General features: G+C 46.3%; 1 protein-coding gene across 1 annotated transcript in view; it reads left to right on the top strand.

Annotated features, from left to right (window-relative positions):
* Window positions 1-15,426, top strand: part of SLF1 (SMC5/6 complex localization factor 1) — a 151,565-nt gene that overhangs the window by 122,448 nt on the left and 13,691 nt on the right. The window contains exon 15 of the mRNA XM_075325093.1: window positions 6,438-6,541. Within this exon, the coding sequence (XP_075181208.1) occupies window positions 6,438-6,541 (104 nt within the window). The remainder of the gene's footprint in view (window positions 1-6,437; window positions 6,542-15,426) is intronic.

Raw genomic sequence — 15,426 nt, 5'->3', positions numbered from 1 at the left:
AACCCTGTTTGGGAAAATTCAGTCGCTTGGCTACATACAGTCATATGAAAAAGTTTGGGCACCCCTATTAATGTTAACCTTTTTTCTTTATAACAATTTGGGTTTTTGCAACAGCTATTTCAGTTTTTATATATCTAATAACTGATGGATTGAGTAATATTTCTGGATTGAAATGAGGTTTATTGTACTAACAGAAAATGTGCAATCCGCATTTAAACAAAATGTCACCGGTGCAAAAATATGGGCACCCTTATCAATTTCTTGATTTGAACACTCCTAACTACTTTTTACTGACTTACTAAACTGATTTTGTAACCTCATTGAGCTTTGAACTTCATAGGCAGGTGTATCCAATCATGAGAAAAGGTATTTAAGGTGGCCACTTGCAAGTTGTTTTCCTATTTGAGTCTCCTATGAAGAGTGGCATCATGGGCTCCTCAAAACAACTCTCAAATGATCTGAAAATAAAGATTATTCAACATAGTTGTTCAGGGGAAGGATACAAAAAGTTGTCTCAGAGATTTAAACTATCAGTTTCCACTGTGAGGAACATAGTAAGGAAATGGAAGAACACAGGTACAGTTCTTGTTAAGCCCAGAAGCGGCAGGCCTAGAAAAATATCTGAAAAGCAGAGAAGAAGAATGGTGAGAACAGTCAAGGACAATCCACAGACCACCTCCAAAGACCTGCAGCATCATCTTGCTGCAGATGGTGTCAATGTGCATTGGTCAACAATACAGCGCACGTTGCACAAGGATAAGCTGTATGAGAGAGTGATGCTAAAGAAGCCGTTTCTGCAAGCACGCCACAAACAGAGTCGCCTGAGGTATGCAAAAGCACATTTGGACAAGCCAGTTACATTTTGGAAGAAGGTCCTGTGGACTGATCAAACAAAGATTGAGTTGTTTGGTCATGCAAAAAGGCGTTCTGCATGGAGGCAAAAAAACATGGCATTCCAAGAAAAGCACTTGCTGCACACAGTAAAATTTGGTGGAGGTTCCATCATGCTTTGAGGCTGTGTAGCCAATGCCGGCACCGGGAATCTTGTTAAAGTTGAGGGTCGCATGGATTCAACTCGGTATCAGCAGATTCTTGACAATAATGTGCAAGAATCAGTGACGAAGTTGAAGTTACGCAGGGGATGGATATTTCAGCAAGACAATGATCCAAAACACCGCTCCAAATCTACTCAGGCATTCATGCAGAGGAACAATTACAGTGTTCTGGAATGGCCATCCCAGTCCCAGACCTGAATATCATTGAACATCTGTGGGATGATTTGAAGCGTGCTGTCCATGCTCGGCGACCATCAAACTTAACTGAACTGGAATTGTTTTGTAAACAGGAATGGTCAAATATACCTTCATCCAGGATCCAGGAACTCATTAAAAGCTACAGGAAGCGACTAGAGGCTGTTATTTTTGCAAAAGGAGGATCTACAAAATATTAATGTCACTTTTATGTTGAGGTGCCCATACTTTTGCACCAGTCAAATTTTGTTTAAATGCGGATTGCACATTTTGTGTTAGTACAATAAACCTCATTTCAATCCAGAAATATTACTCAGTCCATCAGTTATTAGATATAGGAAACTGAAATAGCTGTTGCAAAAACCCAAATTGTTATAAAGAAAAAAGGTTAACGTTAATAGGGGTGCCCAAACTTTTTCATATGACTGTACCTTGCTGTGCTCGGTCAGCTTCCTTAGCTTTCCTCTACCTCCTCTCAGCGGATACCTGCCGAAAGTGGGCTGCTGGCTGGGATAATTGGCCCTTGAAACCCCAAAATCATAAAGATTGTAATCCTTGGCAGGCCAGCGCAAGGGTTAGACTGTCGCTTGTACCATCTTGTGTTCTTGTTGGGAATGTACAATATGTTTTTGTCTGATGGTGAATCAATAAAGTCTTACCAATGTGTGGTTCCTTCACTCTGTGTTGTCTAAAGGCTCAGTCACACTAAACAACTTACCAGCGATCCCAACAACGATACAAACTGATAGGGATCGCTGGTAAGTTGCTAGGAGGTCGCTGGTGAGATGTCACACTAAGCGACGCTCCAGCGATCCCACCAGCAACCTGACTCGCTGGAGCGCTACACGGGTTGCTGGTGAGTTTGTCACACAGGCAGATCTCACCAGTGACCAGCCCCCAGCGCCGTGTGGAAGCGATGCTGCGCTTGGTAACTAAGGTAAATATCGGGTAACCAACCCGATATTTACCTTGGTTACCAGCGCACACCGCTTAGCGCTGGCTCCCTGCACACCTAGCCACAGTACACCGCCGCTCTCAGCTGTCAGTGCCGGCTCCAGTTCTCTGCACTCCTAGCCACAGTACACATCGGGTTAATTACCCGATGTGTACTCCAGCTACGTCTGCAGAGAGCAGGGAGCCGGCACTGACAGCTGAGAGCGGCGGGCGCTGGTAACGAAGGTAAACAACGGGTAACCAAGGTAAGGGCTTCTTGGTTATCCGATTTTTACCGTGGTTACCAGCGTCCACAGAAGCCGGCTCCTGCTGCCTGCACATTTAGTTGTTGCTCTGTCACTGTCAGACACAGCGATGTGTGCTTCACAGCGGGAGAGCAACAACTAAAAAATGGCACAGGACTTTCAGCAACAACCAACGACCTCACAGCAGGGGCCAGGTTGTTGCTGGATGTCACACACAGCAACATCGCTAGCAACATCGCTGCTACGTCACAAAAGTTGTTCCTTAGCAGCGATGTCGCTAGCGATGTTGCTTAGTGTGACGTGGCCTTAAGCAGTGTTCTGTCCACGGGGAAGGAATGCGGGCATTCAGTAGGATTAGCCCTGGTCCGTGCAGTCTTTCTGAAGACAGCCAGGCTAGCAGATGAGAGCACCCACTGCCCCTTAGGCCCCCACAACTGGTGGCAGCGGAGGGACTGTACTCAGCCCTCCCTGTTGATTCGAGGCATTTGCAAGTGACTGGTGTTCATAGGCACCGTCCAAGGGCTACACATATAGGGAGGAATATAGGCATACACAGCAGGCCATAGGTAAGGCATACAGGTTTCGGACGCCATAATGTCCAACCCCACCAGCTTGACCTTGGAAAAGGACCAAAGTGAACATACAGCTTAAGCAGTAAATGTCTACTACAGGTGCCAGATTCAACAGATTTGAATACAGGACCACTGACATCTGGTCAGATTTGATCCAGGAATTGGTCTGTTGGGATTCCCAGAATGTAGAGGAGGATGAAAAAGACCCTGATGAGGGAGACACAGAGGAATTTAACTGTGTGCCAGATCAAGGATCCCATGGCAATATAAAATAAACAACCCAGTCCCAAACAACCTGTATCCAGGAGTTGTTGGCTGCATTGGAGCCCAAAACCTCAAGCGAGGAGAGAGAGCTTGTGTTCTGGAATCAGTTTTGGAAGTTCCAGTACCACCAGTTACTTGAGCAGGATTGTCCCCCTACCCAGTAAATGCCCCACAATGACAAAGGATTACAAACCGACAATCTACGGCGCTGTTATACGTGTGGGTGCCTTGGACATAAGGACAAAGATTGTCTCCAAAGCCGAGGCCAGGCTCCTGGCCCAGCTGGTCAACATCTGTCGACACGAGCAATCAGGGTCTGAAGGATGCTACCCCTGGGATGCACCAGCAGTGGAGGAAGTGATATATCCGGTCGGATACCCTAGCCCAGCCAACCTCCATCGCCCCATCCAGTCCATCAATGTCAGGGACATACAGGCCCAGGGACTTCCAAACACTGGGACTTCCATCACCCTGGTCAGCCCAGATATTGTTTCTCCAGAACACCCTTTACCAGGCGCCAAGTGACCAACTCCCTTGCTGGCAACCAGCGCTCGGACATCCCTTGGGCACGTGTGCAGTTGGACTAGGAGACTGACCAGGGAGAAGTTGCAGTGGGGCTCATGGACTACCTCTCCACACCTGTGTTTTGGGTAACGATCTAGAATAAGAATTATCCAGCCAGTTTGTAACAGCCATCACCTGCAACCAAGCCAAGCAGCACCGTGATGAGGATCCTTTTTCCACCTCTTCTGAGGACAGCCTCCATTACACTACTCTGAGCCAAAGATAATAAGTACACCTAACCAGACTGTGGCCATTGACTATGGGGAGATAGATCGTAAGGAGTTTGGGGAAGCCCAACTCACAGACCCCATCTTCGTGCTTGTCTGCAGTGTGGCTGCCCGACCTGGGTGAGGAAATCAGGAAAGGTGTATAGACTAGAGTCTCTGTTGCTGACCTCTCCTCAGAAGGTCAAAGATGGAAATGCCAACAGACCGTCCAGAGTAGATGAGCATGACTAAGGACAATCGCGTCTGAAACGCGTAGATCGGAGGAGTTATGTTTTATTCCTTCTGCCCCCATTTTAACCATTATTGGAATAAAATAAAATTTTAACTTTATTTCAAGTTTCTATGGACGTTCTTTGTGCTGGGGATCTGCCTTTTTTGATCGTCCAGAGGAGAGGACAGTTATGATCAGAGGGCTATCACGTCTGGCCGCCCCATCAACATCGACCTATGTCAGCATCCAGCAGGAAGAGGAATGTGACAACTTAGAGTCTGGCTACTTGTGTGGGGGGGTGAACTGTTATTAATTAGGTCAGACATATGGTTCCTTTGTTAGCTAAATCAAGAAAAGTTAGCAATTGTCTCATGTCAGACTGATCAAAGCCCTATTGTCTGTAAATGTGGATTGCCTCACTCTTTCTGACTACATAATTAAGTGAAAGTTTTGTAGTTGGATTGAATTAACGACCAATGAGAGAACAGCCATTTGCCACTAAAGCTGAGGGTAATAAAAGGGCCATGCTTCTATCACCAGGTGGATAATTCTACATGACTGCAGCCTAGGAGCTACGGTTCTCGCTGGAGGATCACAGAACTGATTTACTTCGAATATCCCACATGACCTCAGCCTAGGAACTATGGTTCCAGCTGGAGGATCATAGAACTGCTTCATTTGGGATATTCTTCAAGATTTCAGCGTAGGAGCTACGGTTCCAGCTGGAGGATCACAGAAATGCTTCACTGCTCAACATTGAGCCCACAAATTTGCTTAGAGAACCCAGGTTGAAACTGTTGGGTCACCTGGGTACATACCTTGCTGTGCTCAGTCAGCTTCCTAAGCTTACCGCTATCTCCTTTCAGTGGGTACCTGCCAAAAGCAGCTGGAAGTTCCTAAGTCACAAAGATTAAAATTCCAGGCGGGCCAGCGGAAGGATTAGACTCCGTCGCTTGTACAATTTTGTGTTCTTGCTGGGAATGTACAATATGCTTTTGCCTGTTGATGAACCAATAAAGTCTTAACAATTTGTAGTTCCCTCACCCGGTGTTTTCTCCTTCACGGGGAAGGAGTTCGGACATTCAGTTAAGTGAGCCCTGGTCTGTGCGGTCGTTCTGTAGACAGCCAGGCCAGCGGACGAAAGCCCCATTGATCATTGTGTCTCCACAGTATTGTCTAACCAAAGATTTATATGACTTTAACCATAGGTTTACAATCACAGGTATACCGTTTTGTTTACATTTAAAAAAGATCTTTACATATATTTTTGGATAATATTACTTTCTTTTTCTTTCTGGATATAAAGTTTCAAGTTTATAAAGAATAAAAAACTGCTGTAGAAATTCTTATGGCAATCAGTTTTGCGTGTGGATACTTGGCCATGTTTGGACAATACGTTGTTAAATATCCGGTGCTTAGTTGGAGAAAGTGTATACATGGTTTCAGGTGCGGATCTGCCAATGTGTTTGACATGTGTACATTCTTTACTAATTAAGATCTTCAGGCAAGACGTGTAATAGAATAAATCAGTGCCTCTCCATCAGATGGGGCAGGATATAAGGTGGCGTCATAGCTTACAGGTGTGGAGCTATTCAGACTCTTCCCAGGATATATAACCTGTCTCCGAACCCTTCATGACCCTAAACTAATATCCATGCCTGCAGGTGCGTGTTTGTGTGAGAACAATCCTGGAGAAATCTCACACAGCTTTCAGTAGTCAAGTGAATGGAGGGTCCCAGGTGTCAAACTTGGTAATTTATTGTTCAGCCCCCTCCAGTCAACAAACTTTTTTTTAGATTTTTTTCCTTAAGGTATAGTAATACATTAGGATAAATCTAATGGAAATGGAAGGATAGAAAAGTTGTCTATAGTGGCCTCATTCTGGCTCTCATTTTTCCTAGACAGGTTAAATAAACAGTAGAACCTGGGTCTGTAGCTGTGGGCACCGGCTTCAGAGTCTGTATAGATTTGTTAAGTGCACAGAGCATCGGAGCCTGTTTTAAGTATCATTTTATAATTGATTTGTTACAATTTTTTCCCCTTTTTTAATTTGCATTATAGAAAAAATGGCGTTGAATTCTTGCAATTGCTTAGTATGTATAGATTATAGGTTTAATGTAAAACATTTGTTTCATGCTTTAATTGAACAGAATTGTTGCGCATTTAAGAGGAAAAAGAAAAACAGTGGGGACATCAAGTGGTCTCCAGAAGCCTCAAGATAGCAGGCAGTCATACAGCTGTCAAGACACAAAAGGTACAATAGAAACTTCTAAATTATCAAATATTTTTTACACATTTTATTTTTTTTTTTTTAATATCTTTTACACATTTTATTATATTTTTTATTATGTTGTGAAAAAATACCTTTTGTTTGGATACTAATGTTTTGTTAGAGGGCTTGTCTGGTTTGGACAGCTATATAATGGTGGTCTAAGACTTAAGGGTACTTTACACACAACGATATCACTAACGATATGTCGTCAGGGTCACTGTGTTCGTGACGCACATCCGGCGCCGTTAGCGATATTGTTGTGTGTGACTAAAAGGAGCGACGATCAACGATCGCAAAAACGTCAAAAATCGTTGATTGTTGACACGTCGCTCCTTTTCATAATATCGTTGGTGGTGCATGCCGCTCGCTGGTTGTTCGTCGTTCCTGCGGCATCACACATCGCTATGTGTGACACCGCAGGAACGACGAACATCTCCTTACCTGCGTCCACCGGAAATGAGGAAGGAAGGAGGTGGGTGGCATGTCCCGGCCGCTCATCTCCGCCCCTCCTCTGCTATTGGGCGGCCACGTAGTGACGCCACTGTGATACCGAACGCACCTCCACCTTAAAGGAGAGATTGTTCGGTGTCTCCAGCGACGTCGCTAAGCAGGTATGTGTGTGTGACGCTGCCGTAGCGATATTGTTCGCTACGTCAGCGATCACCCCCATGACAAAACTGTGACATGGGAGGGTGCTATCGCGCACGACATCGCTAGCTATCACTAGCGATGTCGCAGCGTGTAAATCCCCCTTTAGTAATATGTTATTTGAGATGGCACGAGCCCCTGAGCTCAGTCATTGGATACAGCAGCGATGCACAATGTCAATGTGGCGTCAGTGGTGCAGCCAAAACACAGAAACCCAAAAAGTGGCAAGATACCTGTAAAAAACTAGATATTTTAGGCTATGTGCGCACGTTGCGTACTAGCCCTGCAGAAATTTCTGCAGCGATCTGAAGAGCACATGTGCGCTTTAGATCGCTGCAGAAATGTCCGTAGTGAGCGCCGATTCCATGCGCTCTGCCTGCAGCTCCTGCCATAGACAGAGCAGGAGCTGCCGGCAAAGCGCAGGAAAGAAGTGACATGTCACTTCTTTTTACGCAGCGCTTCGGCAGTAGCCGAAGCGCTGCGCTCTTAAACGCCACGTGCGCACGGCCCCTGCACAATCTCCATAGACTGTGCAGGGGACGCAGGACGCATGCAGTTACGCTGCGCTACAAAGCGCAGCGTAACTGCATGTATTTACGCAACGTGCGCACATAGCCTTAGAGCATTTGGGGTCCACTTCCCTGAAAGTGGAAAAACCCTTTATAATAAGTTTTATTTCTATAGCGCCAATATATTCCGCAGCACTTTACAATTCATGGGGGACATATACAGACAATATGAGACAATACAAATAACAAAATTAAGATACCAGGAGGAGTGAGGGCCCTGCTCGTAAGCTTAAAGTCTATGAGGAAATAGGGGAGGCACAAAAGGTGAATGGGGTAAAAAAGCTTGTCATATATGGTCCAGCCATCGATTTAATAGGGGATTCAAAACCAGCTGCGTGGACCGATCGCCAGCCAGAATTTTTACAGGTACAGAGTGTAAAAAGTACATGAAGATGAAGGAACCAGAAGATACAGGGGACAAGAATTGGAAGTAAATTTTGTGAAGGGCAGAAAGGGACTAGATTAGATCAGAGCAGTGAGGTGATAGGCTAGTCTAAAGAAATGCATTTTTAGGGCCCGCTTAAAGGTGTGGCTGTTGGGAATTAATCGCATGCTCTTGGTAGTGTGTTCCAGAGCATAGGCGCAGCTCGTGAGAAATCTTGAAGACAGGAGTGTGAGGTTCGAATTGTTGAGGATGTCAGTCTTAAGTCGTTAGCAGAGCGGAGTGCACTGGAAGGGTCCATCAAAAAATGGTTTTTCAATATCTGAAAGAATGGAAAGTATTCATGTATTAATGTCTTGTTGAAATATTATAATTTGTTTTTAATGGAGCAAAATATGAAAAAATAATGTAAAAAGTTTTATATGTTCCACTTTTCAACACTAGGAGGAGCAGCTGCTGAAAACCAATTGTAAATAGCTCACATAACTACAGTAAAAGTTGGCAGAATCATTTGCAAAATCATAAGTGAGGATGAAGTTTAGGATCACAGTGCAGAGCCATTTTGTTGGTGACTACAAAGTGATCCTGAACTGTGTAAAGTCTCACCGAGGACGGCTGGCATAGTGCTCCATTGTATAATGTGCCCCACTGTATACTGTGCCCAATATATTCTGCCCCCATATTACTGTGTGCCCATATAACTGTGTCACCCAGTGCTCTTTGTGCCCCCAGTGTCCTTCACATCTGGCTATGCGCCCAGCATCCCCCAGTGCTCTGTGTCCCTCTGTGCTCTATGTGCCCCCCTGCATCCCCCAGTGCTCTGTGCCCCTCTAGTATCCCCCAGTGCTCTGTGCCCCCCTGCATCCCCAATTTCTCTGTGCCTCCTTGCATCCCCCAGTGCTTTGTGCCCCCCTGCATCCCCCAGTGCTCTGTGTGCCCCTCTAGCATCCCCCAGTGCTCTGTGGCCCTCTAGCATCCCCCATTGCTCTGTGTGCCCCTCTAGCATCCCCCAGTGCTGTGTGCCCCTCTAGCATCCCCCAGTGCTGTGTGCCCCTCTAGCATCCCCCAGTGCTGTGTGCCCCTCTAGCATCCCCCAGTGCTGTGTGCCCCTCTAGCATCCCCCAGTGCTCTGTGTGCCCCTCTAGCATCCCCCAGTGCTCTGTGTGCCCCTCTAGCATCCCCCAGTGCTCTGTGTGCCCCTCTAGCATCCCCCAGTGCTCTGTGTGCCCCTCTAGCATCCCCCAGTGCTGTGTGCCCCTCTAGCATCCCCCAGTGCTGTGTGCCCCTCTAGCATCCCCCAGGGCTCTGTGTGCCCCTCTAGCATCCCCCAGGGCTCTGTGTGCCCCTCTAGCATCCCCCAGGGCCCTGTGTGCCCCTCTAGCATCCCCCAGGGCTCTGTGTGCCCCTCTAGCATCCCCCAGTGCTCTGTGTGCCCCTCTAGCATCCCCCAGGGCTCTGTGTGCCCCTCTAGCATCCCCCAGTGCTCTGTGTGCCCCTCTAGCATCTCCCAGGGCTCTGTGTGCCCCTCTAGCATCCCCCAGGGCTCTGTGTGCCCCTCTAGCATCCCCCAGGGCTCTGTGTGCCCCTCTAGCATCCCCCAGGGCCCTGTGTGCCCCTCTAGCATCCCCCAGGGCCCTGTGTGCCCCTCTAGCATCCCCCAGGGCCCTGTGTGCACCTCTAGCATCCCCCAGTGCTCTGTGTGCCCCTCTAGAATCCCCCAGGTCCCTGTGTGCCCCTCTAGCATCCCCCAGGGCTCTGTGTGCCCCTCTAGCATCCCCCAGGGCTCTGTGTGCCCCTCTAGCATCCCCCAGGGCTCTGTGTGCCCCTCTAGCATCCCCCAGGGCTCTGTGTGCCCCTCTAGCATCCCCCAGGGCTCTGTGTGCCCCTCTAGCATCCTCCAGGGCTCTGTGTGCCCCTCTAGCATCCCTCAGTGCTCTGTGCCCCTCTAGCATACCGCTCTATGTGCCCCTCTAGCATCCCCCAGGGCTCTGTGTGCGCTTCTAGCATCCCCCAGGGCTCTGTGTGCGCTTCTAGCATCCCCTAGGGCTCTGTGTGCCCCTCTAGCATCCCCCAGGGCTCTGTGTGCCCCTCTAGCATCCCCCAGATGCTGAACACAGAGCGCTGTGATGAGGAACTGCAGGAGCAGAGTGAGTACTGGCGGTGGCCAGCGGCGATCTGTAACATGAGCCTGGTATTGTACTACAGATGGCAGGCTGTGATCACCGCTCCCCTTGCATGTAACTCGCCTCGGACCTCCACTTCTAACATTTCCTCCTGTGAGCCTGGTGTCTCTCGGCAGCTCCTTTCAGCGCACAGAGCGGTGGCAGGAAGACCTGTCAGGAGCGTCGGTCTGAAATGAGTATATTCCGGGGGGGTGGGATCACAGCGGGACATCTATAGTACAATACCAGGCTGCAGATTGCTGCTCGCCACCGGCCCCGTGGTCAGGGGGAAAGTGGAGCACACAGTATATGCTGTGGGCTTCACGAAGATGGACATAATGACACCAAAGCTCTACTTTCAGCTTGCTTTGATCTATGCACCTACTGATTAGATTACATAAGAGCGACCCCAATGTATGGAATACTAAACCGATAGACCATTTGAGTCTAGAGCAGAGTGAAGGTTACTGTTTTGTTGGTAGGAATGTTGTTCCGCTGACAATGTAAGTTAAAGGGAATCTGTCACCAGGTTTTTTGCTACTCCATCTGAGAGCAGCATAATGTAGAGACAGAGACCCTGATTCCAGCGATGTGTCACTTACTGAGCTGTTTGCTGTCATTTTGATAAAATCAATGTTTCCTCTGCTGCAGATCTAGCAGTTATACAGCGCTCATGAATATGCTGGACTACCTGGCAGCACGACAAGTAGTCCTCTAATGATAATCTACTGCTGCTTAAACAGTGATTTCATCAAAACTACACTGAGCAGCTCACTAAGTGACACATCTCTGGACTCAGGATCTCTGCCCCTACATTATGCTGCTCTCAGATTAGGTGGCAAAAACTTGGTGACAGATTCCCTTTAAGGAGATATTTTGAACATAACATTCTGGAAAGACGCTTAGCCAGCAGGGTATGTTGGGAAATGTCTGCTCTGAAGTGAATGCTGCTTTGGACAACAATAGAGGTGTAAGCCAGGAAGACAATGTATTTGTAAACTTGTAATTCTATACGTAAGATGACGTTCGTCAGCCCCTCTAAGCTCACTTTATCGCAGAATAGTGCCTATATTTAGGTCTGTTTAGAAGTGTGGAATGGTTTGACATTAAAATGTAACATTTCATATGCAGTTTTGTGTTGATTTCCACTACAGCGTTGGTCCTGCATCTGTTCTGATCAGTGTATAGCCACCATCTGATTTGGTAGTATAATGCCGCCTGTCTATCCGTGTCAGGCCTAGACGTTCTGTGAACAAAGGCTGTGTCTTGTTAGGCTGCAGAGATTTCACATATGGACTGTTTTACTCCAGGCACTGAGCCCAGACTACATCACCCTTGGCTTCATTTACATCTCTATTTAAGCCCAAGTATTTTACGTAAATGAATTGCATTTGCCCAGGACAGACGCTGTAGTGGGGAACGTCCACAGTAATAGATTTGGTGCTTACATTTAATACCATATCTGTGTATCATGAATGACACTGGCTAAAACAGTGCGATGCTGAATAAACACTGCACTAATAAGTTAAAGTTAGCTGAAGCAGAAATAAAAGAAAAAAAATTTGACGAATTTTTTGGGCGTCCAAGTGCAGTCAAAAAGGTGCATCATCTGAGTCTTCAGAGAAAACACAAAAATCGGACAAACACGCTTAGACTATGTGCTCACGGGACAATGTACCCGCGGACTTTGCTGCAGGTTTGTCTCCAGGTTTCCCGCAGCTGCTCCCCGGAATCCGCAGCTATCCATTGCTGCGGGATTCGAGTATTTTTTGTTGTGGTAAACCTGCGGAACAAATGCGGAAATACCTGCGGAAGTCCCATACTCTACCTCCATAGTGGAAAGGCGGGACATCCGCAGATATTTCCGCATGAATAATTGACTTGCAGTTATGTGCGGCTGCGGGACATCCGCAGCATATTCTGCAGCCGCACATACCGCAGCATTGATACAGCACTCCCCAAATCCCATAGTGTAACATGGGGCGTGTGTGTACTTGCGTAAGCCTGTGGATTTATCTGGAATATCCAGATAAATCCGCGGGTTTTCCGCTGCAAAATCCGCGGGTACAGAGTACCGTAGGCACATAGCCTTAAAGTAACGCATGTTATCCTGCACTTATAGGGGTTCTCTTGTGAAAAGAAGGGATCAGTTTTTCAATGAATAGGTGCTAACTTTTTGATTGCTCAGTGACCAATTTGCAGAACGTTTATCCCTGATGCGACACTTTTATCCCCTGTAGAATAGAGTTGCAGTGTGCATGCACAATCGCCACCCCATTTATTTCCTATCGGCTGCTGAGCACTGTCCAGCAGCCCCATAGAGAATCAGTGCAGCATCTGTCGAGCATACACACTGCAGCTCCATTCTAACAGGGATAAAGGGTTCATGTTCTGCCGATCGGTGGGAGTCCCAGCAGTCAGACACCCGCCAATCAATAAGTTATGACCATAATCCTGTGCCATAATCATCAGCAGAGCAGCATTTGTAATTTCTCACCTCTTATGTCTTGGCAAAAGGCAAGAAACACAGCTCAGCTCTGCTTATTAGGCTGTGCGCCCACGATCAGTGTTTGCAGTGTTTTGGATGCCGAGTGTTTTCCCTCCGTCCAAAACGCTGTGATGTACAGTACAAGCACAGTGGATGCGATTTTATAGAAATCCTGTGCCCATTGTGCGTGTGCAGCCTGCAGTGTAAACTGATCTGCGGTGCAGCTTTCCGAGCCGCAGCATGTCAATTCTTAGCTACGGAGTCACAGGCGATCTCTGTAAGGATAACACAGCGAAAGACCGCTGCACCCCAAACCCTGATCATGGGCACAAGCAGTTGCGGTCTCATGTGTTTTCCTGCAGAGGAGACTCACAGCTACACAGGTCAGGACCTGCCGTGTCCAGGACTCAGCGGGTCCTGATTATAGGCACGTACCCTATATTACAAGCTCTTTTGTGGAGGAGTGCAGGATAGCTGAGCTCTGCTAGAATCCAGGTAACAATGATGTAAAACTACTCAGATCACTATGTTAATGTAAATAACAGAAGATTAAATCAGTCAGTCAGGGTACTCAGTCAGAGAGGGCACAGAAGCATAAGATGAATTATACACATAGATTAGCTTGACAACTCAGGGAGGTGGGGATAGTTAGGAGCACACATGAGATGGGGAGGGGGTCTGCAGCACTGAGGAGAAGAAAATGCTGCTGGGAGATGTAGTTTTAGCAGTGTAAGAATAGGACTGCCCATTTAGTTATACAAAGCTGGATACATAGTGGGACAGCTACAGCGGAAAAAGACACAAAGTTACAAGAAAGAAATGTTCTGTCGGACTTATGTATATTAACAATAAGTATGCATTTACTGTGCTTTGTGAAAAATTAGGTGATTGTGGGAATAACCCTTAAAAGGGGTGGTCTGAAGTCCAGGGGCTGGACTGGTGTCTGTGCATTGTATTCTGTGGGATGTGCACAATGACAGCGCTCTCTGTTGACCACTTAGATCACAGGTAACAAGCCAGCAACAAAGCATTGACAGAGTACCCGGCGTGCAGAGACCAGTGACTTCAGTTATGGGGGCAGCACTGCGCTCTGTATGCCAGGTATCCTGACAACGGGCTCTCCTGCCAGCTTATAACAGCTGATTGGAGCCGGTAACGGCGCACGCTGTCATTTTTCACATCCCGCAAAGTACAGCACGCAGGTACACGACCAGCCCTGGAAATGAGTGTCACTGCTGATGTACTGGGATTCTCAAACGAAGCGTCATCAAAAATGAAGTAAAAAAAAAATAGAAACCCAGGTACTGTAGTTAGGAGAGAATTTTAGTGAATTTTTAATCAAGTACGGTATATTAGAAAATAGTTAAAATTACGGCACTAAATGTTTAGGGGGAAAATTACTTTGGACTTCGGACCACCCCTTTAAGTATTGAAGTCACACTGGTTTTAACTATTATACACATCATCGCATGTTAGACTGTGACATCACTAGTGACATTCAAAATGCATCACTTATTGACAATTATATTACTATCAATGACTCTCTGTATTAAATGGATTTATTTACAAAAGTTTTGATTTTACAGAAGTGCTGGACTATCTTGCTTTCATTAGGTGCAGGCAAAAGGATTAAATATGTTATGTGGGATTGATGCTGAATAATAGATCTCAGTGGGAACTTTACAGCTTTCCTAGTAGGTCTACATAGCATCCATTTCCTCTTTAGAGAGGCACAAGACGTGTTTCCCTTGTCATCCTTGTCAGCCCCTATGTAAAAATGGGCTAAAACAATTGCAAGATCCTTTGAAGACAGATATTTATATTACTATCACAATTGGTCAGAGCAAAGTTAAACTTTTCCTTTATGCAGATATCATACTTTTTATGGACAACCCATAAACACACCTTTAATACCGATTGTCACTTCTTTGCACTTTTTTGGGTTACCACATTAGTTACACCAAAGGTGAAGTCTGAGAATTGAGCTCCCCGTGCCCCACACAGCTCTGGCAGGGGCTAGATTAGGAGATATACTTCTATTGGTTTGTTCTGGCTCATCTGGTTATTAAACTAGGGAAATTCATTGTTCTTTATACCCCCTAAACTACCCCAACCCTATATTTGAGAAAACCATAGCTGAACTAACCAAGGATCACATCTCCCTTCATAGTTTCTGGGCAAATGTCAACTTGGCAAGATGCTGAGCTTCTGAGAGCTACTCCAGACACTCCTAGTATAAGCAACGGATAAGAAAAAAAAAATCACTCCCGGTTGATTTTACTGGTGATGCACGGAATGAGGCAGGCAGTTGGTGAGGAAGGCAGTTGGTCCCATTAGTTGCGCATATAGGGAAAGATAGTTGTAGCACTCAAACATACATAATTTAAAAAAAAGTGTTTTATTTCAATTATTAAAATCAATCAGTACAAACGCAATAAAGCACTTGGTGTCTGTTACACGGTACAAACTACATGGGTTCTTTTTTTTTTTGTTCGTTTTTTTTTCTACTGATGGATCTTAATAGTTAAAAATAATCACTATTTTTACGCTCTGGAACAATCTTTCCCTCTGCACTATGCTCTAAAGTGTCACAAATTTTTATGAAACATTCAAATGTG

Source organism: Anomaloglossus baeobatrachus, chromosome 1 (assembly GCF_048569485.1).
Source record: "Anomaloglossus baeobatrachus isolate aAnoBae1 chromosome 1, aAnoBae1.hap1, whole genome shotgun sequence".
NCBI classification, from domain to species: domain Eukaryota; kingdom Metazoa; phylum Chordata; class Amphibia; order Anura; family Aromobatidae; genus Anomaloglossus; species Anomaloglossus baeobatrachus.
Note: the sequence above shows the minus strand (reverse complement) of the source record. Positions and strands in the feature narration are given on the sequence as shown.